Source organism: Aptenodytes patagonicus, chromosome 1 (assembly GCF_965638725.1).
Source record: "Aptenodytes patagonicus chromosome 1, bAptPat1.pri.cur, whole genome shotgun sequence".
In the NCBI taxonomy this organism is placed as follows: domain Eukaryota; kingdom Metazoa; phylum Chordata; class Aves; order Sphenisciformes; family Spheniscidae; genus Aptenodytes; species Aptenodytes patagonicus.
This window is the reverse complement of record NC_134949.1, coordinates 87,931,231-87,956,528: the sequence shown is the minus strand read 5'-3', so window position 1 is coordinate 87,956,528 and position 25,298 is coordinate 87,931,231. Positions and strand designations below refer to the sequence as shown.

General features: G+C 51.5%; 2 protein-coding genes and 1 long non-coding RNA gene across 13 annotated transcripts; 2 read left to right on the top strand and 1 right to left on the bottom strand.

Moving 5' to 3' along the window:
• Positions 1-277: 277 nt before the first annotated feature.
• On the bottom strand, positions 278-19,176 carry MLF2 (myeloid leukemia factor 2). 5 transcript variants are annotated; one of them, XM_076347207.1, is made up of 11 exons: positions 19,151-19,176; positions 14,253-14,410; positions 13,728-13,815; positions 10,249-10,322; positions 8,135-8,261; positions 7,631-7,666; positions 6,062-6,115; positions 5,514-5,639; positions 5,001-5,160; positions 4,672-4,912; positions 278-4,135 (listed from the first exon to the last, which is right to left on the bottom strand). In XM_076347207.1, exons 3-10 carry the CDS (start codon positions 13,749-13,751, stop codon positions 4,734-4,736), a joined length of 780 nt encoding a protein of 259 aa, XP_076203322.1. In that variant the 5' UTR covers positions 13,752-13,815; positions 14,253-14,410; positions 19,151-19,176; the 3' UTR covers positions 278-4,135; positions 4,672-4,733. The 5 variants fall into 5 exon arrangements, with proteins under 5 accessions (XP_076203322.1, XP_076203332.1, XP_076203350.1 ...); XM_076347217.1 differs by lacking the exons at positions 14,253-14,410; positions 19,151-19,176 and having other exon boundaries at positions 13,728-13,832; XM_076347235.1 differs by lacking the exons at positions 13,728-13,815; positions 14,253-14,410; positions 19,151-19,176 and adding an exon at positions 11,072-11,135.
• LOC143164555 (uncharacterized) lies at positions 11,091-14,678 on the top strand. Of its 6 annotated transcripts, none has more exons than XR_012996097.1 (4): positions 11,091-11,159; positions 12,116-12,216; positions 12,685-12,752; positions 13,421-14,678. It is a non-coding gene; the product is annotated as an uncharacterized LOC143164555 (long non-coding RNA). The 6 variants fall into 6 exon arrangements; XR_012996096.1 differs by having other exon boundaries at positions 11,094-11,159; positions 12,119-12,216; XR_012996099.1 differs by lacking the exon at positions 11,091-11,159 and adding an exon at positions 11,304-11,454 and having other exon boundaries at positions 12,119-12,216.
• PTMS (parathymosin) lies at positions 18,834-22,479 on the top strand. Of its 2 annotated transcripts, XM_076347263.1 has the most exons (5): positions 18,834-19,068; positions 19,756-19,827; positions 20,596-20,677; positions 20,833-20,897; positions 21,513-21,646. In XM_076347263.1, the coding sequence occupies exons 1-5, from the start codon at positions 19,021-19,023 to the stop codon at positions 21,561-21,563; spliced, it is 318 nt and encodes a 105-aa protein (XP_076203378.1). In that variant the 5' UTR covers positions 18,834-19,020; the 3' UTR covers positions 21,564-21,646. The 2 variants fall into 2 exon arrangements, with proteins under 2 accessions (XP_076203378.1, XP_076203370.1); XM_076347255.1 differs by lacking the exon at positions 18,834-19,068 and having other exon boundaries at positions 21,513-22,479.
• The last annotated feature ends 2,819 nt before the right edge of the window (positions 22,480-25,298 follow it).

Sequence of the window (25,298 nt, the reverse complement as noted above, 5' to 3'; positions counted from 1 at the left end):
ACTAGAAATAATTTCATATTCTGGCGTCTCTTTTTCCCCTCATTACTTGAAATCTATCAGTGAACTAAAATTTATAATATCGGCCCTTTTGTTGTTTTGGTAATTATTTAATTTTTTTTAAATCGGGGAATAGTCTTGTGTGGCTAAGTAAGATACCTTGTGCTGGTGTAACCTTAACAGGTTGCTGCAGTGCCTCTGTTAACCCAACCCATGATTTAATCAGAAAATATTACAGCTGTTGGACAGGAACAATGTCAAGAAAGTGAGATCAAGAACATTATAAAAACTGATACATCCGGTTTTATTTTTAAATTTAATGCGTTTTCCATCTCTTATCTTGACTTAATGTCAGTTTACCTGGTTTACAGCTGTGGATATCATCTCATTTACTGTTTACAAATACTGGCACAAGGTTAACTTTCCCAGGCTCATTGTATTTCCCCAGTATTCAACAAGGCTTTAAAAAGTACAGTGAAAGGTGCACAGAGCTTCAGGGCTACTGGCAAAAACATTCAAGGACAAAGTTCCCACTAGCTCTAATGGCATGTTATTTTGACGATAAGTTTTTAAATATGGAAAACTGAATATACAACAAAAACCCTTAAGTTTCTATTCTACTTGCGTGTAGCTAATGCACTCTCATCCGAGGTTATGTCATCCATCTTTCTACCAGTGTTTCCAGCCTCTCTCCACCTCATTCTGCCCACCTCCCCTCCTCCCCCCGCCCTTTTAAGCCCGGCAAGCCCCTCTGTCTCACTCCAGGTGCCCTACTTGCTCCTTAGCAAGATCCAGAAGTACCACTGAACTGCATTGCTTTGGTGCTTCAACCAGGCCCATTTGAAGGCGACAGCTGTGGGAGAAGGAGCGAGGAGGAATTTTGTCTCCATCGGATGGGTAAGGACGACTTGGAACCACGCCCTGCGCATCTTAAACAAACACTGTGTGACTTTCGTGTTGGGAACATCCAATCCTCTTTCTCCACCTTGCTGGAAGAGCTGTCACAGACGTCTCAGAAATACAAGAGACTCATTCCAGGTCTCCCCTTTGCCCTGATAAAGCAGGTGGACTACTTTTAATAGGAAACCATTTTCACTTGAAACTGTAACTACGGGGGAAAAAAGTAACCAGACTTAGGCGTGGTCTGAATGCCGAAGTTAGGGTGGTGTAATAGAGGTGGGCCTTCTGATTGCATGGGTGTTCTTGTTTTCAGGCAGTTCAATTAGAGCAGTGCTGCGCACACAGACGCAGGTACCTGCTTACAACAACTTAGAGCTTCTTACAGCTTGTCTAAAGGAAGTGGAAGAGGAGTAAATCATTGGTTGTGCACACATACCTTTTTGTTGCCTCCGTGCAATTCTCTGCATGCTCTTCCTTTGGATTAATAACCTACGTCGGTGTTCAGTAAGGGAATTTTCATCAAACCAGGGTATCGGCGAAACGGAGAGCCCCAAGCTGACTCAGCAAAAGGCCCCCACTGGGGTACAGATCTGCCCTCTTTCTCCTTGCCTTCACATTCCTTCAAGCCACTGACTGAAAAGCACTGCCGTGCCCAGATCAACGCCAGCCTGGAGCAGCTGAGAAGGCTTCTTCAGCAGAACCCCGAGCAGCAGGTGAAGAACTACCTCCCAGGACCGGAGGAGTCAAGGGAGGTTTACCATCCCCTTTCTTTGGGAAAAAACCTCCTGCTCTCTGAAGTCAGAGGTTAACATACCACGTCAGCCTTGGGACTAGCGGAGACCCTCCCAATACACTTCCCGTACTTACTTTTTGGATTGGGACCTCTAAAACTCTCTCCTGGGCTCCTGTCTCTGCTTCCCAGCCTTAACACAAGGTCCTCCTCTAACTGAACCTCTTTTCCATTTCCCTAGACTACCAGAGCATTGTCACGCCTGGAGAAGGCCAAGATCTTGGAAACGACTGTACAGCAGTTAGCAAGGCTCAAGCAGCCGGGTAAATCACACCCACACACACCACAGAGTGCAAGAGCACACAAGGGCCCCAGATCCGTAAGCAGGGCAGCACCTAACAGGGCGCAGAGGCTGAATCCAGATAAAAGCATCTCTCTGTGAAAAAAAGGCACACCTGCTCAAGTGTCATCGCAGTTTGTAGGGAGTCACCATTGCAACAGCTCATACCACTAACATCCCGGTTACCACATTTCTATCGGTTCTCTGTCAAGATTAGGAATTCCATGACCAAGTCGGAACGGACCCTCACATCTTCAAGGTCCAGGTTAATCCCCACCACCACCATGCCCACCTCCCTACTTTCTTTCTCAGACATTGCCTCAAAGAATGGCCAGGACTCTGCCACCACCGTCTCGATGCTGTAAGCACCTTTCTGAGCTCCCTGGGTTCTTTGCTGGATCAAAGCACCAGGTCCCACATCTTGCGCCAGCTCGAGACTACCACTGAGATGAGGGCTGCTGCTGCTCCAGTTCCTTCTCTCAAAGTCTGGCAAACCCGAGATGACTTGTCCACCACTAAACCTCTCCCAAGCCCTGCTTTTTTCTGTGTAGCTCTTTCTTTGGCCTTGCTCTCTTCAGGCTCTGCCTTGACTATGACATCTCCAGAAACTCAGTCCACTCCCAGCAGGTCACTGGCTTATCCCGCTCCGACACCTACTTCACTGTCTCAACCAAGGTCCCTTCCTTCGCTCTCCCGGATGCCAGAAACCTCTCTCCAACTGCACCCCAGATGCAGAGCCATCACCTGAAGACCAGGACTTGGGGTTTTCTATGGGACAGAACAGCGCGAGGAGGCAGGGACAGAGCCTGCCATCAGCTAAGGCTCTGCCCTGCACTTCCTTGAAGGGTGGAGCACACGCAAACTCTGCCCTAAGCTTTCAGGGGCTGGATTCTGCATCCTTTTTTCAGGGCAAGATAGTCGGTCCTCAGCAAGGTGTCTGTCCCTCTGTTCATGCCCAGATGTGGGGATACACAGCAAGATCCTGGCACACCACTTCCAAGTGTAAGTCATGCATCAATTTCCTGCCTTCTGTTCTAAATGAGTTGATGAGAAGGTTTACGTAAGGGTGCATGCTGGAGCAGGAAACTGGCCCAAGAACCCAGAAGGTCTTCCCTAGTCCTGTATTCCTAATGCCTCTCAAGTTTCACCTAATACTGAAGAAGTTAAGAAAAGGTCATTCGTAACGTCAGCCCCAGTTGCAGAGAAATAATGGGAAAATAATGGAAATATTCCCTGGCCGTGCAGGAACCCCAGAGGCCCAATTCAGGGCTGCACAGATGACCAGGCAGCAAGACAGACTAACCAATCTCCCTTGAGTGCACAGCAAAACTACAGCAATTAAAGGGTATTTTTGCAAACGGTGGGTTCTTGGGTCTTCTTTCACAATTTCTATGTTGAGCATTATCTCACTTTGTAACTATATGGGAAGGCTATAAGGCTATTTTCTATAAGAAAATAAAGCCTTAGAATTAAACACCGAGTTTCTCCTCAGCAATTTCCCAAGGCTGTGAAAGAGGTTACTTAATTCCACAGCAGGCACAATTAGGTCAGCTGAAGGTAAAGACTGATCCAACAATTCTTTACAGTTTGTTTCTTTATTCAGTAAACATCTAGTTACAAGTTTCACAAATTAAAAAAGTGGGGGAGCTGATTGAAGAGGGGTCAGGGGGGGCCCACAGGCTGGTCCAGCTTTTGTTCTGCTCCTCCCTTCTCTAACGCACACATCCTTCTGCTTCTCCATAGCTGCACCAAGGAGCAGGAGGGGAATCGAAGCCTCTGTCCCGGTGAGGGGACCGACACGGGGTTCTAGCAGAATTCCCTCATACTTCTTTCACGGGGGGACTAAACACAAACTTCAGAACCAGCCCAACCCAGCACAGAAAGAGTGGAAAGGATGGAAGAGGTGAGGTGGCAGCTCCTCATGCCCACCACTACTGGCAGAAAGAACAGAACCAAGGGAGAGCAGAAAGGGAATGGGCATTTAATGTGTTCCTTGCACATCAGTGAGACTCCCCACACCCCATTGCAGCACCCAAATGGGGCAAAAAAGAGCAATGCAGAAGATTAGTTGCTTTGTTTCAATTCTTAAGTGAGAGGGAGGTTAATACTAAATTTGAGGAAGGTCCAAGTGGTGCTTTGAAGGGGCTTCAGAGTTTCACTGTCTGTACCTGGGAGGAAGGGAAATGGAGAACATAGAAAGAGTAAGTGGTGACTAGAAAGCAGCACAGACGACAGATAAAGACATGTTTAAACCTGATGTCTAGACATCAAAAAAAAGGAAAAAAGTCCCTTTTCAAGCATGAGATCACATCCTAGTGAACCCTATTCAAAACACAGGAGAGCAGACACCAGCACTTACTTATATTTCAAACTGGATTGACAGCAAATGGTCTCCAAGTTCTATACAATGACAGTATAAACACTCTACAGATTGTAATCCTACATCATTTCATACTGTTTCAACCATCAGTTAAGGCCGACACCACACTTTTTTGTTGATGACAAAGCTAACTTCCACCTTCCCGTTCAGAACAGTATTTTCTCAAAATTTTCATCTTCTCCTGTTCTCTAGATTAAGTGGGAAAACCCATTTCCAACCAACGCTTCAAAATAATACAAGATCGGGGCAATGAAAAAAGAAAATCATATGGCTAAGAGGCAACCGCGCAGTGGAAGGTGAGAAAAAAAGCTTGTTAAGACTTACAAGAGCGTGTAGGTAGATTTGGGGGTGGCCACGCTGCACCCCCCACAAGGTCTGCTCTGGGTTCACCAGTCATACCGACGGGACTGTCTGGAGGGAGAATCCTCAGGGCCCTGGATCGCAAGACGAGTCCCTTCAGCCCGACGGCCACTGCTGCCTTCATGACGTCGGTAATCCAGCCCCCGCTGCGGCCGGAAACGGGATGTCTCTCGCCTCCATTCATCATCAAATGCGGCCGCATCACCTATGTAAGGAAAGAACAAGCTCAGACGGGGAGGAGGTGGGGAAGCGGCACCTGGGTTTGCTGGGAGGAGGACACGGACAGTACTCACTTTCATCCATGTTGATGTAGTCCTGCCTCTCCTCCTGGTCACCCGTGCGATGGTTCCGGGACCGCTGCATGATGTGGGCCCGCTCCCTGATGTGGTGTCCGATCGACATTTGTTCCAAGCCACTGTCTGAGTCCCTTACGGTCCGTCTAGTCTCACGGATCTGAGGGCAGATTCTCGTGTAGGATCAACATTTTAATTCATTCTCCCAGCCCCATAAGGCACTCCGATTCTTGCCTGCAGTATTTCAGTCACATTGCACTGCCACCACTCCCAGGATGTCAGACGCAACATAATGAAGAGGGAAAAACAGATTCCCCCCTGCCAGCACTTCCCATCCCCTCCCAGTGGCCCTCAGCATGGTTCAGTGAGTCACAACACGCTCCTCAAACTGCAACTGACTGCAAAGCAGAAGTGTTGTGGGTGGCCAGCACTGAGCCACCAAATGAAGTCTATCTACCCACAGCAAAACCAGCAGCCTCGTGCTGGAAAGACGCACTGCAGCCTCCTCCTTACCCCGCCAGGTGCTGAACGCATCTCTGAGGTCTCTTGATAGACTTTGGGCCCATCACCCAGGTTGGAATAGGAGATGACAGTTGAGGAGGTAAATGTCTGGCAGTTAGCACCACTTGTCATATGCTCCTGCAAGAAGAAATGGGGGATGGTATAAAGAAGGAATGGGAGGGAAGAAGGGATGGCAGTTAATTCTCTCTATATACAACAAAGCGGGAAGAAATTACAATAGGAAGAATATAATCCCCATGGGTCCATCTTTCTGGAGAATACACTTCCTGTTAAATTAATTCTTGTTTCTTGCTGAACAAGTCTACCCCCAACACTTCCTTCCTCACCCATCTCTCCTCCCTGCACTCGGAGGGTACCCCTCAGGAACAAGCTCTCACTGAATCCTGGTCATGAAACAAGGCTTACAACCTCTGCCACCTTGGCAGCTTGAGCACAGCCCATACCGAAAAAGCACAATAAGATGGGAGACAATTAGAGGGGATGGCAGGAGCACCCTCAGTACCCCCCTCAAAGCAAACTGGTTTATGGAGGGTTCTTACCATGTTTCCAATCATGTCGTTCATCATCCCAAACATATCTATAAAGCCACCTGCCTGATAAAAAGGAGAAGAGAAAACAAGAATAGTCAGTTTGGAAAGATACAGGAGGAAAGAACAACAAACTATCTGCAAGGGACAAAAAACCGCTGCCTAAGAGAAAAGCCTTGTTCTTTTCCCTTTCTAGTGCAGAAAGTGCAGAAATAAAAACAGGATTTGGGGTTGCTGTTCTCTCCATTCTCTCAGGTTGCATTGCCCAAGTGTTCTGGCTCTCCAGATCTCTGGATAGGGCAAAGGTTGTTCTTTTAGTCTAGGTCTGACTCCTGATGCTCTGGGGTTTGTGAGTCCGGGCACTCAGCAAAGCTAAGAGAAGAAATCTCAGGATGCGCACTAACAGTCATCTTAACCATAAGACAGTCATCCTTGATGACGTTTTTGCCTCATCACTGTCAACTCTTAATTTAAACCACAAGGAAGTTTCCACTGATTGTATTCTTTCTAACATAATAACAAGTTTTCTTATTTTCCCTACAAACACCTGACTTTTTAATCTTGTAAACCTAAAGGCTGCAGTAATATACTGGGCCAGCAGGTCTCACAGGTTAATTGTGCAATATGTAAACAAAATTACTATGTCAGTTTAAACTTGCTGATTTTTTTGTTTCCTCGAGTAGCCTCTTGTTCTTGTTTCCAGCAGAGCAGTACTCACACGCAGTGTTATTATCCTTTGAAGTCTCTCTGTTTGTATTCTTATTAATCCTTCTCTGAGCTACAACAATTCCGGGACGCTTAGTCTCTCACTGAGGCAATCCTTCAGAGCAAGGCAGCTGAGGTTGCTGGATCTGGAATAACCTATTTCCACTGTATTATTTTAGTAGATGATGGAGATCGGCACACTCCAAGCACGGTGTTCTCACATACACGTAGCCATTCTCATTCCAGTCCTGTTCACCTGAAGTATTCTGTTGGCTTTTCCATCTGCCACCATCGGCAAAGGAGGTTCAATAATCACCTCTGCCTACTGATGGCTAAGTCTTTTCCTTGCATTGTCACAGTTCCTCCATTACCTCCAAATAGATCCGCAGCTTCTTTTCAGATATATGAGGTTGTTAAGAGACTGTCTGGTCTTCCTGGATATTAACTGTCCCAATTCCTATGAAATATTGTGCTGTAACAGCTTTAGGGCTCTTCTCTGGTCAAGGTGCAAATACAACATCCCCATATAAACAGAGTTAGAATCTCTCCTCTAAAACAGCTCACAGACCAGATTAAAACATTAGAGGGGAAGCAAGGGAAAGGCCTGAAGTCTCATAGCAACTCAACGAGAGAGGTCCAATAGAAACCAGCTGCCTCCAGTTTCAGTTCAATACCCTCTTCTGTATTCCGTTTACTATAAATCTAGAGCTCATTATGGTCTTTTCACACCTTCCCACCCTCACTACCCATTAGGATAGATGGTTTTGCTCACAGATGGCTACATTTTAGCACCGGTTGCACACAGTGCTGATAATCTCAGTATGGAGCCACTACTTGGAAAGCCTCTAACCTGACCCAGAAAAAGAGAGAACTTACCATGCCAAGCATCCCAAAGGGTGAAACAGCTCCTGCCTGCCAGGACAACAGAAAAACAGAACAGAGAATGACCTTGCAACAGCCAAACACTAGATCCTCCTCAGAACACCCTCATCCTTCTCAGAAACAGAGCTGGGAACACTCAGGCCCAAAAACCAGATCAAGAAAGTGCCCCACAGATTCATGGTGGTTCAAACCATATCACCCCTAACAAACCGGAAAGAAGGTGATGCTCCTAAATTTCTCCCACTTATATTGACTTATGTCCTTGAGAAATAACACGTGTTTCTTCCCTTCCTCCCATTCAACCTAAAACGCAGTTGCGTTCAATGTATTAATGCACGTGGAGTAAAGAAAAGGACAAGAACACCACTGTTTTAGAGATTCATTCTGCGCCCATCATCCGTGTGAAGGTGAAGAGCATGCCCAACCCAATAACGGCAGAAGACAGAAGCTAACAAGGCAGTTTAAGAAACCCTATCCCGTACTCAGCCCCTCTTTTACCTGCATCCTACGGCCAGCCTGGCGAGCCCCAGCTGTGGTCCCATCAGTGATGCCAAGGAGCGGGCCGAACCCGAAACTTCCAGAAAGCATGCGGTTCATGTGCTGCCGGTGGATGGCAAAAGGGTCCCTTTCGGAAAGGTTGAGAGAACAACAGTGAGGAAGGGATGACAGAAGACAAAGCCCCGCATAATCCACCCATTCTGACTTTTGAGTTTCTCTTATGTAACTGTACATTTCTTTCCAAGCTGAAAATCCAGAATCCCAAGAACTCGGTGTTGCTTATGGCGATCCTTGGGGCTGGAAGGGTCCTCTGGATCCCATCTTATTTCTTGTAATAGAAGGTATTACACCACAGAATCCCTCTCAGGCACTAATTGATGTCTGTTCAGAAGCAGTTTGGTGTTCTGCTCCCACTAACGCTTTAGGGCCAAGTATGGCCAAGGCCATTCCAGAACCGTACTGCTCTAACAGATGAAAACCACTTCTCAGATCTGCAGTCCACATACCACCATCATTTCATACTCATTTCCTACTGTGCCATCAAAACCCTTTACGTTAACAGCTCTGCGAAACAATCAAACCCTTCTAGAAGAGTAGTTCTTCATTTTGCAGGGAGGTGCATGAAGACCCTCCTAGCCGCAAAGAGAGGACTACGCTTACTGGGACCAGAGAGCACGCGATCCTAGATACTGTCCTCTTACCCCTCCACATACACATGCACAAACACTCAAATGCAAGACTGAAACCTCCAGAATGGACTGTAAGGCCTGACACTGTGTGACATCCCTCCGCCCCAAGTAATCTTCATCTGCTATTTTCCTACAATGTTATGTGTACACCTGTCAAGAGGTTGAGACCACATACAGCTTTTGCAGATTTGAGAGGGAAAGGGAACAATAACTGGGGTCCCTAACTGGTTTTCCTTCCTTTCCTTCTGTTGCAGCCTCCACTTTGAGGACTGTACGCATTCACACATGCTGGAGGAGCAAGGAGAGAAAAAGGAGAATAAAGACAAATGGTCACAGAATACAGTGGCCACAGTAAAAAAAGTCTGGGAAATACCATTTCTCTGCACATCTTATAGTCTGCACTTATCCCTCCTGAGCATGAATAACCTCAACAGCATAGAATATTCCTGAGATCACAAAGGCACCTACTACAAACCAATACTTTTCTGTCTCTACTGGAAATGCTTCCCATAATAAAAGCTAGACTCATACCTGCCACATCAATGAGAACACAGAGTCATTCTGTGACTAACTGGGATATCAAGGTCTCCCCTCCTGCTAATTTGTTTACAGCTGATAAAATTCTTGCTTCTTACCAATTTTATAGTTTTATAAGCAAAAACCAGACTTTATTCTTCTACATAAATTAATTCCACCAAATTTCTAGGTGTGCCATGCTTAACATAATCAAATTCTTACTGTATTACAGTCTATTCCTTATCTGCTTTGGCAAGGACTGCCAACTTAGTTTCATTGCCAAAATTTATCAATACCATCCAATTTATGGACTGTGGACAGAAACAAAAACATTCAGTAAAAGGAATCCCAGGAAGAGCTCTTGGGACCTTTGTCAGACTTCAAGACTCGTATTTCAAAACTACTTGTTGTCTTCTCTTTACTTAGTTCCTCAAAACTCGACAACTGCTTTAGCAGTCTTCTCCAGCTCCATTAATGATTTCCTGTGCCTAACAGCAACAAGCACTGGACGGAACAGCAGATTTTAATCTATCTGAACTGAAATCCTAGTTTGCATAAGAGAAAAAAAAAATCCTTACGCAAAGAAAAAGATTAGGTATTCCAGCTCTCTCTTCCTCAGACAGTTGCAATGCCTTTTGGCCTACTTAATTTTGCTTTCCTCCAAGACCACGCTCTAGTATTACAGAAATTAGACCAACGCGAACCAGGTTATTCCCTGAGCTGCCCCTTAAGAGAATGTTTGTATTTTTCTCCAGACAGCTGCTGCGCTGCGGTATTTCCCGCAGCCCGGAAGGCCCTCTACCCGCCTATTCGGACGCGAGGGAGGCACACACCTGGCCCCCCCCGGCCCCCCGGGGATGATCTGTGCCGCAGACACCCCCCCCCCGGAGGATGCCCAGCTCGACTCACATGGCAAACATGGGGTCCTCCGGCTCGCCATCCCTCATCAGCCGGAACATGCTTCCCTCGGTCGGGGGCGGCCTCTGCGGAGGGGAGAGGGGGGGGGTGAGCACAGCCGAGGCAGAGGGCGGGGAGGGGACAAGCGGCGGAACCGCCCCCCTCCCCCGCCCCGCGCCTCCTGCATCGCCCCCATCCCGGGCAGGTGATGGCAGCGCTCCCCCCGCGGCGCCCTAGGCCGCGACCCCCCGCCGCGGCCCTCCCGGCACCGGGCCCGGGCCCGGGCCCCGCCCCCGTCCCCTGCCTGTCGGCGCGCCGGTGGGTGCCAAGCAGCGGGCGCAGCCCTTCCCCTTCGGCGGCAGGAGGACGCCTGCGGGCCGCTCACGCCTCCGCTCCCATCGCGGCCCGGGACCGCGCTCGCCCCTGCCGCCCCGCCCGCGGCAGCCGGCTCGCCCCGCGCATGCGCGCCCGGCCCGGCTCGGGCGGCGACGCGCTTACCGGGGGAAGGCGAGGGGAAAAGGGGGGCCCCGCCCCTCGCCTAGCGCCGACGTCGCCGCGCGCGCGCGCGCCGGAGCTCCGCCAGGCCGGAAGGGCTGCTTGGCAGAGCGCCCCCTGGCGCCAGGCGTCCCCCGCGGCGGGGAGGGCCGCGGGCCGCCAGGCCGGGGGCCGCACCTCCAGGCCGGCCTGCGCGCCGTGAGGGCAGCCCCGCAGAGCCGTGCCTCTGCCAGCGGGGCGCCTCCGGTCCGGCTCTGCAGGGCTAGCCGGAGGAGGACGTCCCGCGCCTGAGGGGTCGTAGGCCGAACGCCGGCGCGGCGGCTCCCTCAGCCTGCCTTACCGTCTGGGAGGCCTCGGCGCGGTGGCGGCGGGCACCGGAGCGGCGGGGTGCCGCTAACGCCGCCCGCCCCGGCGCACGGCACTGCCTGGTGGGTCCGGGAGCGAGCTGCAGCTGGCAGCAAGTGAAAACATGCCCCAGACACAAGGGGCCATTGTTCCTCGGGCAGAGGCGGTGGCGGACGGGCACCGGGGGTGTTGCTCACGTCCCGCCTCGGTGAGAGGAGGGGCGGCTGGCGGGCGAGGCGAGCGCTCCAAGGATCAGAAGGAGAGGGAGCGGGGTCACGGGTGCCTCCGCCACACTCACCAGCCAGGGGACACCACAGGGGAGAGGGAGGTTGCCACTTGGCAGCTCACAATAACGATGACCCCAGCGGCTGGTGACCGGTTAGTTCGCTGCCAGAGCCCGCAGCTGTGTCTGGGCTGCTGCAGGGACAGGGCTCAGCCCAGGCTTCCTGCGCAGGGTGGGCACGTAGCAGGCAGCTGACAAATCTGCTTGCCCGTGCTGAGAGCACGGACAGCGTACGCACACCAGTGCTCTGCCTGGCAGAAACGGGGAGGGTACTTCGTAAGCCGGCTGTGGGTTGTCACTGCCCCCGATCAGCCGCCGGGAACCACAGACGGGAGGACGGGTACTCGGTGCGTGCACCTACAGCGGTGGCGGGGAACCTCCGCCGCACAAACCAGTGGGGTGGCAGCCTCTGTCGCCATCCCTGAGGAATGCTGGTCGCCTTCAGCTACCGCCTGCTCCGCTGGATTAGAAAGAAGAGAGTGGAGTGACTCATTCCAGCTTGAGACCAGTGCAGGCTTCCTTAGTGGTGCTTTTGTTGACGGTTGCATCCTGCCCGCTATGTGTGGGAGCCAGACTAAAGCTGTGCCAGAAGACTGGAAATAGCAGGTTGCAAGATGTGGTTGAGAAATTTAACTCCTGGGTTGTGGCAGGAGCCATGTCCTTGGATTTCGGAGTCTGACAGAGGAAAATGACCCGGCAGCATGCTTTACATGGCGGAATGCGTAGGGGACTTTGTAATAATACTTCTTGCTACAGCAGGTCTCAAAACTGCTTGGTGTCCAGAAAGAAGAGCTCTCACTGGGGGCCCGTGCCTGTGCATATGCAGAAGACTCCTCAGATGTCCCCCACTGTACCTAGTAAGTGCGCTCTTCAGAGGCTGAAACTAATGCCCACAACATGGAAGCTGCGGATAGCAGTGGTGCAGGATCGCGAGGTGGAGACAGATCCTATGGGCAGGGCACGGGCTAAGCGGTGACAGACCTCTGGGGCAGTGCCCCTTAGGGAGGCTGTTCATAGGTGAACTGCTGAAACGCTCTCCTCTCATCAGCTCAGAGCTGATGGGTGAGCACTGAAGTTCACACAGAGCCTCTGGAAACGCTGCCTCCACCCCTCTGCCTCTTCTTTTGCAACCCTGAATCATCCTTCGGAGACCTCCAGTCCAGAAAGCATTTCCTGTTTGGTGTGCTTTCCTTTTGCTCTGAGGCTCTCCTGGTGTTTGATTAGAGTATGTGGAGCTGACCTCGAGTGGCAGGATTCAAAGGCAGGTAAAGAGCTTCTTGGGCAAGAACGTAAGCATCTTCTCTTTTTTTTCTTTCCTCCTCCAGATCTGGGATAAAATGACTTGCTGTCCCCCAGATACCAGTGATCCTCCCGCTCCTGGAATGTCCTAGAGGTGGTAGGACTCCCTCAGTTTTTTCCAAATATTAAGTCAGGCATTGTTGCCTTCCAAACAGAGATAGGGAAGGAACAGAACAGAGTTTGGAACAAATACTGCTTTGCAGATCCTTTTTCTGTCTCCAGTGCTGCTCCTCTGCAAGTTGCCTGTGACCCAATGGGCTGTTTATGAGACTGGGGGCTGAGGCTGTGAGTCTCGCCAGATATTTCTGCAGCCTTACAGGCAGTCCTTACACTTGATGAACCTGTGTTACCAAAGACTACATTACCGGTGATACTACCACTTCAGCAAATCTTGAGGGAATCCAGCTTGCAAAGAATCGTGCTGGTGGCTAACGCTGGGTGAAACCCCAGAAGGAGGAATTGGAGACGCAACCTTTTTCTGGAACGTGGACAAGCCCACAGTTCTGAGGAATGCAGAAGCTGTCTCCCTGCACTGTTTGTAGGAGAGGTTTCTGTATAGTACTCCCCATGTTATGCCTAACATGCACCAAGGGGACGGCCATTTGCTAGGTTAGAATAACGAAGCACGTGAGGGTGTGAATGAAAAGCAAGACTCCCATCTTGCTCCCATCACATTCGCTGTTTAGGCTGCTTCTGTCTTCTGTCGTGAATAAAAGCCGTTAACTACGTCTCTCCATTTCCTTTCTTTCTTTTTTTTTTAAGCTGCCCAGGTTGTGCTGGAGGCGATGGAGGATGGGGGAAGGGGAGGAAGAAGGAGCTCAGCAGGGAGCCGGGAGGAGGTGAGTGAAGGGCAAAATGGAAGAGGGATGAATGGCGCCGCTGCCCTCAACTCCACCTTCTCCCGCCTACTGCCGGCTGCTGCCAGGCAGCCTGCCCCCCCAGCATCCCCTTCGCCCTTAGCGGCACGGTCAGCCAAAGGGGCAGCCACAGTGGAAGCATTTTAAAAGCAAACCGAGTATCACGTGGTGAAGGTAAATAAACAGTACGCTGAAAAATCATGCCTTGTTACCTGCTGCTTCCAGGGACCGATCATTTTGGCCAGGAAGACAGAAACAGCTTCTTAATGCGTCCAAATGTTCCAGGGCCCCTGTGGACGCCTGTGAGACAAAGAAATCCTCGTTATCAGAAGTCAGAGCTACCCACAGCCATTTCCTCATTGGTTCCCTTCATCTGTGCCTCTTACGTAATCCTCACCCAACAACTAACTCTGACCTCAGATGAAGGGCACCCTGAGTGAAGGACAGCTCTGATTTGATCCTCAAACGTGACAATTCATACTTGGGATGCTAGAGCCAGCTTGTGGTGGCTGCAGCTTGTGTTGCACAGTGGCAGCGATTACTTTCAGAATATTTTGCTCGTGTTAAGAATGTCTGTCACACTGTGAGTAAGAACCATGACCTCCTGTGCTGTGTTAGCAAAGAGAGGTTCACAAAAATCACAATTCAAAACCTCCCTCCCCTTTCCAATCTTCTGACAGGCTGTGTCACCCCTCGTCACTCCCTTCTACTCCTCTTGCTTCCTCTCGTCGTGTTACCTGCTCTGCTTCCTAGCCCTCCGCAGTGCTTATTTAAATGCGTTGCCTCTCAGGAAGCCATTTCCCAATGCAAAGTTGGCTGGTGGTTGAATTCTTGGGTATTTCCTCTTGGCTTCAGGATACAGCATCATGAAAGTAGAACAAAACTGATATTCTGCCTGGATTTTTAATGGACACAGGACAGAAAGATGAACAGTGTGGATTAAATACATAAATGCATTCAAACACATTCCATCCACACGTTGAGGTGTTGTCAGTTTCACTGTAAGTAAAAGGACAGATACTCTGTGTCTGAATCTATGTACATCTAAGAAAAGTTAATGCAAGTACACAACCTTCTGCTCATTTGTTGTTCAGCAAACAGCTTGGAAGAGTTTTGGAACCACTTAAGAGTTAGCTCACAAAATAAAATTCTTGAAATACCCAGTATTGTGTGTTGCTTTTGCTCAGAAAATGGCTCAGAGTTAGTTCAGCCTTTGACATAAACAACGAAGTCCCCATCCGCCCCCAACAGAATACAGTGACAAGACTAGCGAGGTATGACAACAAAATGCATAAATATTTGCTTCTAGGTGCATGTACCCTGCATGTGCTAGAAGCAGAAAAATACATACCATGCATGAAAGCCCAGACACACATGCAAGCACATGCTCACATATGAAGACACACACGTGCAAGCTTAACACACGCCTCAGTAGAAAAGTACCATACTTTCTATACTCACAAAAGTAAATGCACGTAACAGAGAGAAAATATCACCACTGTCCACAAATAGGTATGTACTACATCTAAACACATGCACATGCCTGCATGAACACAAAGCACAAACAAGCGTACAGCACAAAAATTGTAACTTATTGTGCAGAGAAAATTACATTCATATTGTTCTCCGGGCTGCAGACAGACACGCGTATTGTCTATGTTCCCGAACAATGATATATCATGTAACTTCTGCACCTCCCTCATTTTGTCTAAGGACATAAGACTCTGAAGAGAATGGAATATATTCTGCTGAGTTGGCAAAGCAACTTGAGGCAAAGATTACAGAACATACTGAAAAGGGACTCGCATCTGCAGAACGCACAATGAGTATACTTGCATTTGCAACAAAGGGAAAAACACAGATGGGAGAGGGGAGCAGAGAAAAGCTGCAAATCAATCTGGCCGCCGAAATGCAGAGTGGCACAAATCAGATGGAGCAGCAGAAGACACAGGGAAGGGTTAGGTGAGACAGTTAAAGGATGCCCTCAGGGCTTGAGCGAAGGGGCTGCACAACTAGAAGTCAAGGGAATCCCACCATCAGGATCTGATGGGCAAGAAGAGTTGGGATGCAGAAGCAGGGACATCACAAGGCAGGAAGAGGAGTTTCACATAGGATTTAAGGGGAAAAACATACTTGATGCAGGCATGCAGGGCAAAATGGGACACGTGGAAAATGAAAGGGGGGAATGCGAGGTGAATTTTGTACATGGGATATAGGAGGTCGCAAAGGGAAGCCGGGGAGAGGGCCACGGAAAGAATGCTGCCAAGAATACAGGTACGAGGCAAAAGTTGAGAAGCAACAGATGAGGTAAAAATTGCAAAGAGGATATGGTGGGGAGCGTGGAAGGGAAAATGTGAGGCTGCACACTGCAACTGCTGGGGGGAAGGGAGAGGTAGCACACCAGTTTGTAGACCTGACCAAGCGGTCCCATCCTACAGGTTGTTGGAAACAGGCTTCCCTTACACAAACAGGTGTTTGACTATTTGCATCCGTGGGTGTGCTGTCTGTGTCAACAACGCGCTTTGGGCACAGCGACATCACTGAATATAATCCTTGCTTTCTCCCCTCTAGGATGTTGTGTCAAGGCCTGTTTGTGCATTAATGTGAAAATGTCTCTGCCAAGGGATGCATATTGGAGTAGTTTTGCATTTTCAGTAGCTGAGTGCGTGAAGGAAAGGATGAAAAACCTGGACTGGTGAAGAGAACAGCAGAGCCATTAGCCACGTGTCTCCTGACAAGCAGAAGCAGAGAGGAACAACATCTGGCCACTTCATAGATTTTTTCGGCTCCTATTTTTGGGTGTAGCTCCAGAAATTAAGATTTTCTTCTTGCAGAAGAGAGGGATGAAAGAGGGGTACTTGAACCAAACCAGGGCTTGAACGCTGATAGCAGCTACAACTGAGAAGTTAGCCAGAGGAGCTTATGAAACAGAACGGGAGGGGGGAAATAATGCATGTATTTTCATGCTGTGTTATTTCAGTACTAGTCTAGATCTGTGTGTCTGGGTTACACGGCAATTTATTTGGGGCAGGCACTGTGCACTGTTTCTAGCTAGGAAGAACGTAGATTAGTCAGATCACCTGAGAGAAGCTGCTGTAGCTGCAGAGGAGATGACAAGGTGGGGACCTCCTACCTCCCTGTCACACAGATTATAGTTTACCCAATCTTTTTCATACTTTCCTTCAGGAGATATGTACTTACTACCCTCTCTGCTCCACAAGTACCAATCGCTTTTTCTATTAAACACTCAAACTGAAACACATTCAATTAAACTCAGAGCATCAGTTCTAAATCCTGAGTTTGCACAGAGGCTTACCAAGTTTGTATCAGAAGGACAAGAAGGGTTTGTGTGCCTAAATACATTTTCCAACCAGACGGATTAATAACCTTGCCTTGTACCCGTGAGAATGGCTGTGTACACATGTACACCCATATGTACTCATGTGCATGCTTAGTTTTGTACGTAGGCTTGCAAATGCATGCAGATTTTTTGTGTGTGCCTGTGACTAAGAGTAGGACAATATAAATCTTCTGGGAAAGGTAAAGGGAATTTAGTCATCCTGGTCTGCTCAAGCTGATAAACAACGGTCTGAAGCGCAGCTATAGGAACATCTGTTTAGTCAGCAACAAATCCCAGCAGCTGCAAGACACAACCTGCCGTTCTGCAGAAAGGACTTCTGCTCAAAAGGAGACTCAGAGCTGGGTGGTGATCCTCCTCAGCGGGCCGCCCCCTGCCCGGAGGCGCCGCCGACGCCCCCGCGGCTGGCGGGGGCCAGGAACGGGCGCGGGCAGGAGGCGGGAAGGGCCCGGTTTCCAAGGCACGGCGCTGCGGCAGGCGACAGGGGTCAGTGTTGCACGCCGTATACTGTCCGCCCGGTCCTCCGCTCGCCCCGCCTCGCCGCCGGAGCGGGAAGTCAGGATGGCAGCGGGCGGCCGGAGCTGCCCCTGGCGGAGAGCGTTAGCGGAGCACCGCCACCGCTTCGGGCTGCCAGCGCCCGCCACGGCGCCGGGGGGGGTGGGGCGCTCACGGGGGCCCCAACCCTAACACCTGCCGTGCTACCGCGGGGTAGCACACAGGGCTGAAGGGACACGGGGGCGCGTCCCCACTCATGCCACCGAAGGCTCCCCCGGTTTAAGCGCCGGCTGTGCACTAGGGGCTGCCCGCACCCCACGCTGCCCGGGTGCTTCAAAACAGGCCCCTCTCCTCACAAGCCGCCCCGGACGCCAGCCAGGACATCCCCCCCCCCAAGAGGGGAGGCCGGCCCCAGGCGGGAGTCGAGCCCAGCAGTACCCCACAGCGCTCCCCGAGCCGCGGGAACTGGCGCGGCGCTGCCGACGGCCGCCCCGCGCCCTCGGTCCCTCGCGCGCCTTTCCCACCGCCCCACGTGCCAGCGGCCCCTCCCTCCTCACTACAGCAACCGTCCCTGCACCCCCACCCCCCCCCTCGCCAGAGCGCCTACCCCCAGCAGCCAATAGGAAGCCTGTTGCCAGGCGGACGGCTCATTTGAATAGCCCAATCAGGCGCCCACCCGCTAGCCCCTCCTTATATGGAGAATCGGGATGTGCTCGCTGACCCTCCCTCCTCTCCCCCCCAACCGTCTCGCCGACGCGCGCGCGAACTGGGCCCCGCCCTCTCCCTCCGCCGCGGACAGCGCGGGAAAAGCAGCCTCGCTCCCGCCCCGCCCCCACCCGGCGGGTTCCCGCGTGGGGGCCCAGCGCCGGGCGGAGGGGAGGGCCGGGCTGGGCCGGGCCGTGGGGCGGGCGGGAGGAGCCCCGCCGCCGGGAGCGCTTCCAGGGGGCGGGCGGGCGACCAGCTGGAGTGGAAAATTCCAGGCAGGAGGCCGCGTGAGCCCGTCCGTCGCCAGCGCTGGCCTCCCACACGGCCCCGCAGCACCGCTCCTCTCCCACCCCGAGCTCCTTCGGGAGGGGCGGCCGGGCTGTAAGGGCGCCTACCCCGGCCGTGCTGCAAGGCGCGGCGGGCTCGGCTCCCCCTGGGCAGTGCCCGGTGCCACACTCCGCGGCCCGGCGGAGAGAGCGGACCGAGGCTTTCGTGCTTCGCGCCCCCCGCCTGGCCTCGACGGGCCGGGCGGCGCCGGAGGAGGAGGCGGCGCTTTCGCGGGGGCTGCGGTGCGCCCCCGCTGCCGGGCGGCCGCCGGCCCTTGAGGCGGGCCGAACGCACATTGTTCTGGCGGCCGCGCTCCCCGCGGCGCGGCCCGTCCCTCCCTCCTCCGCCTCCCGTCCCTCTCCCCTCCCTCCCCAGGTCCCTCCTTCCCTCGTCACCGGGCGGTGTATAAATCCCCTTCCCCGCCGTATCCCCCCACCGCGGGAGACCCTGGTACTTTGGTCCCCGGGGCGGTAGCCCGCCGCCTCCGGATCGCTGGGACTTTGCGCTCCCGCCTCCGACACCCCCCCGCCCCCTCCCCCACGGCCCCTCCTCGCTCTCTCCCCGCGGAGGCTCCCTCGGACGGTTTCCACCGGCCTCTTCCCTTCGCTACCCGGGCCAGGATGTCGGAAAAACGCGTCGAGGAGGCGCCGGCGGAGCTGAGCGCTAAGGTGAGACTCCCCCCTCCCCGGCCCGGCCGGCCCGCTCCCGACGGGGGGGGGGGGTGAAGGGCACCGACCCCTGTCGCCTCACCGTGCGGCCGCACAGCCGTGTCTGAGGTGCCCGGCCGGCGGGGGGCGCGCGCGGGCCCTCGCGCCGCCCGGCCAATGGGGGGCGGGGGCGGGGCGGGAGGGGGGGGGTGCTAGGGCCCCCGCGCCCCCCCCCCCCCCCGCCCCGCCCCCGCCCCCCATTGGCCGGGCGGCGCGCGCGCTGGGTTCGGCTCGGCTCGGGAGGGATCGCGCGAGCGGGTCTCCCGTCAGGGCGGGAGGCGGCAGAGCCGTTAGGGAGCGGTTTAACGGCGGCGGGGCCACCGGGCGGGCGGAAAGTTGTGTGGACACAAAGCGCGGGCCCCGGGGTGGCGGGGGGGAGGGCCGGAAATGCCTCGATCCTACGGACAAGGTTCTTTTAAAAAAACATTAAACTCTTCTGTACTCCTGGTTTCCACATGTGTGTTGTCTAAAAGTAGCTCTGACGCGTTTTCGCTGCTTTTTTTTTGTCAGGGAGGGCAGACTTAACGCCTAATACGTCTTCTCTCCTCACGATTATTCCACATCTCCTTTAAACACTCTTTGTTTAAGCATTGCAGTCTTCTTTCTTGCCGCTGACCACTGGAATGGTTTTTCTCATCTCACGTATAGGAAATGAAAGAAAAGAAGGAAAAACTCGAGGAGAAAACAGTCCACAAAGAAAAGAAGAAGGAGGTAGTAGAGGTGAGGCCCTTCTGGGGGGTAGATTTAGAGGCGTTGGGGAGGGTTTTATAAGGGGTGGTTAGCCTGGCTTGCTGCGGGTAGCAAATATGAAGGGAATATGGGAGATTAAGCAAGAGGACGGGCCAGGGGAGCTCAAAAGGGAGAGGGGCAAATGAAGGGCAAGCTATAGGATAATTGTGGAGAATGAGCCTTGAAAGACTTAGCATAGTCAGCGTGGCCCAGTGAGAAGAAAAAAAGGTGAAAGAAGGGAATGGAAACAAGGGCAAGTAGGAGTTAGGAGGAAGGTGACACAGGAGATGTGGTCTTGCACCTACTGAAGTATCCTGAGGTACATAAGGAGTATAAGCTGAAGAACGTGGGGGAAGGAACAGTGAGGAAATGAAGGTCAGAAAGGATCTGGAAGCAGATGTACTACGAGCATAGGCTAAGTCATTAGCCTGTAACCAGAGAGATGTTCTGATTGTTGGGATGGGATGGCAGCAGCTTGTCGGGATGTAAGCTTGCGGAAGTCAAGGAGCTTCATATTGGTGGGGAGGGACTGGAAGGATTGGTTTTGGAAACAAGACCGGTTGGGAGGAGGGTTTCAGTTGGGATGGTGGGAATGATGGTGTCTGAGTAACAGTGCAGAGATCACTCACTTGATGCACATCTGAGACTGGAGTCTGAAGTGGCTGGAGCTGTGGAGATTGTTCTTGCACTTGCAGCAAAGAGCACATGGGAATGTCGTCCTGACACCAATTTCTGCTCTGACCAATTTGTTTCACTCAGGATGAGGAAAATGGAGCTGAAGAGGATGAGGAAGAGAATCCTGATGATGTGGATGAAGAAGAAGGTGGTGATGAGGATGAAGGTAGGAATAATTGGTATAGGGAGAATGGGAGGAATCAGGCTGTGGGGGAATAGAAGATCATGGAAGAAAATTCCTCCTCTGAGCCTTCTGACTGTGAGATTACATTCCCTTAAATGCTACTTCAGTTAACCTGTGATTTCCTCTCTTGTGCTTAGAAGGAGATGAGAATGGGCAAGAGCAGGATGGTCATGCAGAAAAACGATCTGCAGAGGAGGAAGAGGTGAGTGATAGTGTGGGAGTAATGACAGTGAGAAGGAACTAGGTTACCTGCTATGTGCTGATCAAATCCACGTGGATGCCGTTGCTGAGCATCTCAAATTGGCCTCAGGTCTCATTGGTGCTTCAGCAGCAGATGGGTAAACAAATTTGATGTGGCAAGGGGATAATAAACCCCTGTAGACTCCTTGTAGGATCCAGGTCCTTCTGCTAGCACTCACAGTGCTGAGTGTTTGCGAGTCAAGGTGCTTGAGATTGTGCTGGGCGATGACCCCTCAAACATCTGTGACTTCTGGGCTTCAGGCCAGAAGATGGACTTGTAAGGGCGGATCTCGGGGTCTGTCTGAAGTGATGTGAGCCTGAGCTTATTGTACCTCCCGAAAGTAACAGTGTGGATATCCCTCCAAATGGAGCTGTCTACCTCTTAACCGTGACCGTCAACAGAACAGTTGTGTCAGGCACTCAAAGATCCTTTAAAGAGGAGTGAACTTAGGGTGGGCCAAACAGATTTCCATATGGAGAAAAGAGCAGCAGTAAGAATTTTGTGGAGAAATGATGTGCCTTGGTGTGGTGACTGTTTGATGGTAACTCCTTTTTTTCCTCCTTGTGTCCTATGTAGGATGAAGTGGATCCAAAGAGACAGAAGACAGAAAACGGGTCTTCAGCTTGAGTCCTCCCCTCCCATCTCCTCCATTCCGTCCATCTCTCCTCCTCCATTCCAGCCTGTGCTTGCACTGTCCATTAGCCTCTGGCTTCACACAATCTCAGATGAGGAAAGATTAGAAGAGCTCTCAAACAGGGAAGACAGCAGTTTCCTTTTCACCTGAAGACCGAGCCCATCTGTGACATTCCCCAGCTGAAATTATTCCAGTCCCCCACATCCTTTCAGCTGTGCCCCATTTACCAATGATCCTCTTCCTTCGAGAATCTCATTGTTTCCTGGGGAACAGTACATAACCTTGCCAGGCCCCTGTGCCGGGCTCTTCACGTGGCAGGCACCTCTCCTTCCATTTTCACTTGCCCTCCTTTTTTTGTCACTAGTATGAGTGAGATCCTTGACAGCTTCTGCTCCCCAGACCTGCTGTCAGACATCCTGAGTCCAGGAGGCTGCGGGCACAGATCTCATGGTGCATTTTCCAGTCCTAGGCTTCCCCTCATCTGCTTTCCTGTTGAACCCTGAGAGACAAAGAAAAAGAGTATTACAAGCAAATAATGGTTCTATTAAACCACACACGGAGACAGGATTTATTTTAAGCTTTTTTTTTTTTTTAAGTTTACATGACAGCAAGCTGGCCCTCATGAATTTTTCAGAAGATAAGTGTTGTTTTTATATATGAATTTCATCTGAACTGCATATTTTTTTAATTTGGAGGCTTTTTTAAAACAAATCAAAAGAGAAACAATTAGGGACCAAACTTTGATTTCCATTTTTTCCCTTCAGATTTTCTTGTGACCATTTTTTGTAAATTAAAGGCAATATAGCCACAGCATTTTCTATGGCACAGACATCACGAGGATGATAGATATAAATATATATATTGTTTTCAACTAGCACTGTAAATAAAAGCGTTTAAAAATATTTCAAACAGCTTGTGTGGATGGTTGTGTCTGTACGTCTTGGGTTATGTTCTGATTGGGTCAGTGCAAGCTGATTTGCGGAAAGGCGGGGTGGCTTGACCAGCAGCGGGTAGAAAGGGGAACCCTAAGTTAGTCACAAGACCTGTGTTTATTATTCAAATGGCCCCTGCGTGCTGGAGACCAGTGTGCGTGGGTCCTGCTCCCGCCCCCTGGCGCTGCTCCATCTGCCAGGCAGTTACAGCGAGGGCACGGCACAAACGTAAGATAAAGCTCCAGGGCTGTCGTGAAGCTCTCGAAACTGCAGTCAGGCCTCGGCACCAGATGGCAGAGGTTCAGAAAGGGAACCCAAGCTGTGGCTGCCGGACACGGCCGAGTGCTGCTCTGACTGTACGCTGCCCTACGGCCTCCCTGCCCTGGCCGGCTTCAGGTGTGACCCACACAGTATCAGTCGCAGCAACAGGGAAGTGTTTCAAGAGGCAAGAGCTTCAGTTCTTTGTCCCAGCAGCTGCCTGGGAGAGATCTGTCAAGCACTTGCCTTTTTATCTTTGCAGACCTTTAAAGTTGCTGTTAGCGTTTCTTCCTTTTTAAACGTGTACTTTGGCAATCACACAATGAGCCACCGAGGCCGGGAGCTGTAAATACCAACTTTTGTCTGAGCATCAGTGGCGTTGTGCTTGTCCAACTGCAGCAACAGATCAGATACTGGAAGTGCAAACAGTTGCTTGTCTCCGGAGGGGCAAAGCATCAACCATCATTTTCTCCAAATGTCTGTGTTTGGCTGCAGGACTGCCCCCAGGGCGCAGAGAGACACAAGCGTGGTGCAAGTGGGACAGCTACTGCCAAGCTCCTTCCCACCTGTGAATGTCTCTGGGGGCACGCACCTGCCTGGTGGGATCTCACTGCACTGCAGGGTATGGGTGCACTGCTCCCCCAGCACCCATTTGCTGGTGGAGCCTTTGCTGGGTCTGGACCCATCTCAGCCCAGGGGCCACCACAGCCCTGGTGCTCCTGCCCCAGCCCCTTCCCTCCTTCCCAGCTCGGTGTCAGGGAGGGGATTTGGGCCCTTCTCCTCCAGCAGGGATGGGTCTGGTTCAAACAGGTCCCTCTGGTCCTGGGACATCCCCATATCCAGCTGGAGCCATGTGCTGGGCTCTGCATTCAGGGGCCTTTGCAAGCACAGTTGTTGCAGCCGTGCCCTCTCTCTGCTGCCCAGGGTCAGCCTCGGCCATGTTCACTGCAGCCCTGTTCCACCCCGCAGAGCTCCCTCGGCAGCTGGAGCCACAGCCAGTTAGGGTGCCTTCCCCCCGTGAACAGCATTTCAAAAGCAGGTAGCTGCTGCCTGGGGTTGACTTGCAACACTCCTCCCTGCTCCCGCCTGCCTTGGGCACCGTCATCAATGTGCTGCTTCAACCTGCATGTATCTTTTAGCTGCTCTTTTGCAATTTTGTATTCCTACTATTGCTCCCTTTTAAAAATGATGGATTCTAGTCTCTGTTCAAGACACTTTCACATTGGAGCAAGTCCTCAGGACTCCCCCAGACTTTCTGCTGACCAGTCACCTTTTACTGTTCGGTACTGCAGATAAATTATTAGCAGATGATACAATTTCTGCAGAGGCTGATTACAGTTTTCACGCTTCTTCCCCACCACTGCAGCAGTGCCTGACTATGAGTAGTGAAGAATGTTCTTGCCAAAGAGAAGTTGTGGAGACATAACTCCATCTCTGCTTTCTATGTGGATGCAACACCAGTACCTCTGGCTCTATCCAGCCGGTCATCCAGAAGGAAGTGAGGCAGCACCTGATTGTTAGGCTGGCACTAGCAATGTGAGCAGCCATCCCTCATTTCCTCTGAGGGAAACACTGCAGGACAGAGGGAAGTGACAAAGGGCTGCCAGCCAGGTTCCCAATGTCTCTATGGACCCCTTGACTCCACAGCGTCTACTAGTTCTTCCATCTTACTCAGTTTTATTGAACACCTTTGTCATTGTCTATGGATAGTTAGAAGATACTGCAATAGATACAGAAATAGTTAGAAGAATATCTGCTTTGGTATTTTTTCATCTCGGTGACCTATGGGACATCATCACTGACTTGAGGTGAGGGCTACAGATAACATAGTGGGAAATTGCACAGTTTCTTCCCTTTCCTTAGATCTGCAAAGATCCATGGTGTATCTGGTGGTATTTTAGCTGACAAGGTGATCACAGCAAGAAGTTGCATAGATTTCCAGAAAAAGTTGAGGATGCAGTGTTCTGCACTGCACTTCATCTCAAGCCTGCCTGTGTGCTTGATTTGCATCCAAACTTGAAGATGATTTCTATCATTCAGTCTAATTCTTCTTCCACAGTGAGATCAATGGTGTTGTGCTGGTGTCATCAAGGTAAGAACAAAGCCCATCTTTAGCAGTGATTCCTCAGAAGTAATTATACCATTCAGGGGCCTTATTCACCTTTCTTGGCTCTGTGCTAATTCTCCACTCATTTCATTTAATTCCTGTGACCATCTGTTAACCTCATCAGCTGGGGGCAGAACTCCCTCAACTGTCCCTTCCTTGCTTCCGATGGCCCCTGCTTCTAGCAGCTCTGATCCTGCCAACTGAGCGGCACCGGAGATTTCCTTCTTTCTCCTTCTCCTCCAGAGCTGCTTGCTTTGAGAGAGGTGGCACAGTCATGGCACAGTCATGCTCTTGCAGGCTCTGCTACATTTCCCTCTAGACTGACAATTTCTACTTCTGACAGCCCTTTTCTGTGGTTTAGAAAAGCAAATGCAGACACCAGTGCAAAGAGCAGGTAGAGCAGCCTACCGGGTCTTAGCTGGGTCCCTGTC

Excerpts from the sequence above, each read along its gene's own strand:
- MLF2 (XM_076347207.1), bottom strand. The coding sequence starts at position 13,751 with ATGATCGGTCCCTGGAAGCAGCAG. Across the intron at positions 6,116-7,630 it reads CCTTTGGGATGCTTGGCATG|GCAGGTGGCTTTATAGATAT; the intron begins GTAAGTTCTCTC and ends CCTTTTTATCAG. Across the intron at positions 5,161-5,513 it reads TGCGTTCAGCACCTGGCGGG|ATCCGTGAGACTAGACGGAC; the intron begins GTAAGGAGGAGG and ends ATCTGCCCTCAG.
- PTMS (XM_076347255.1), top strand. The coding sequence starts at position 20,597 with ATGAGGAAAATGGAGCTGAAGAGGATGAGGAAGAGAATCCTGATGATG. Across the intron at positions 20,678-20,832 it reads AGGTGGTGATGAGGATGAAG|AAGGAGATGAGAATGGGCAA; the intron begins GTAGGAATAATT and ends TCTTGTGCTTAG. Across the intron at positions 20,898-21,512 it reads GATCTGCAGAGGAGGAAGAG|GATGAAGTGGATCCAAAGAG; the intron begins GTGAGTGATAGT and ends TGTCCTATGTAG.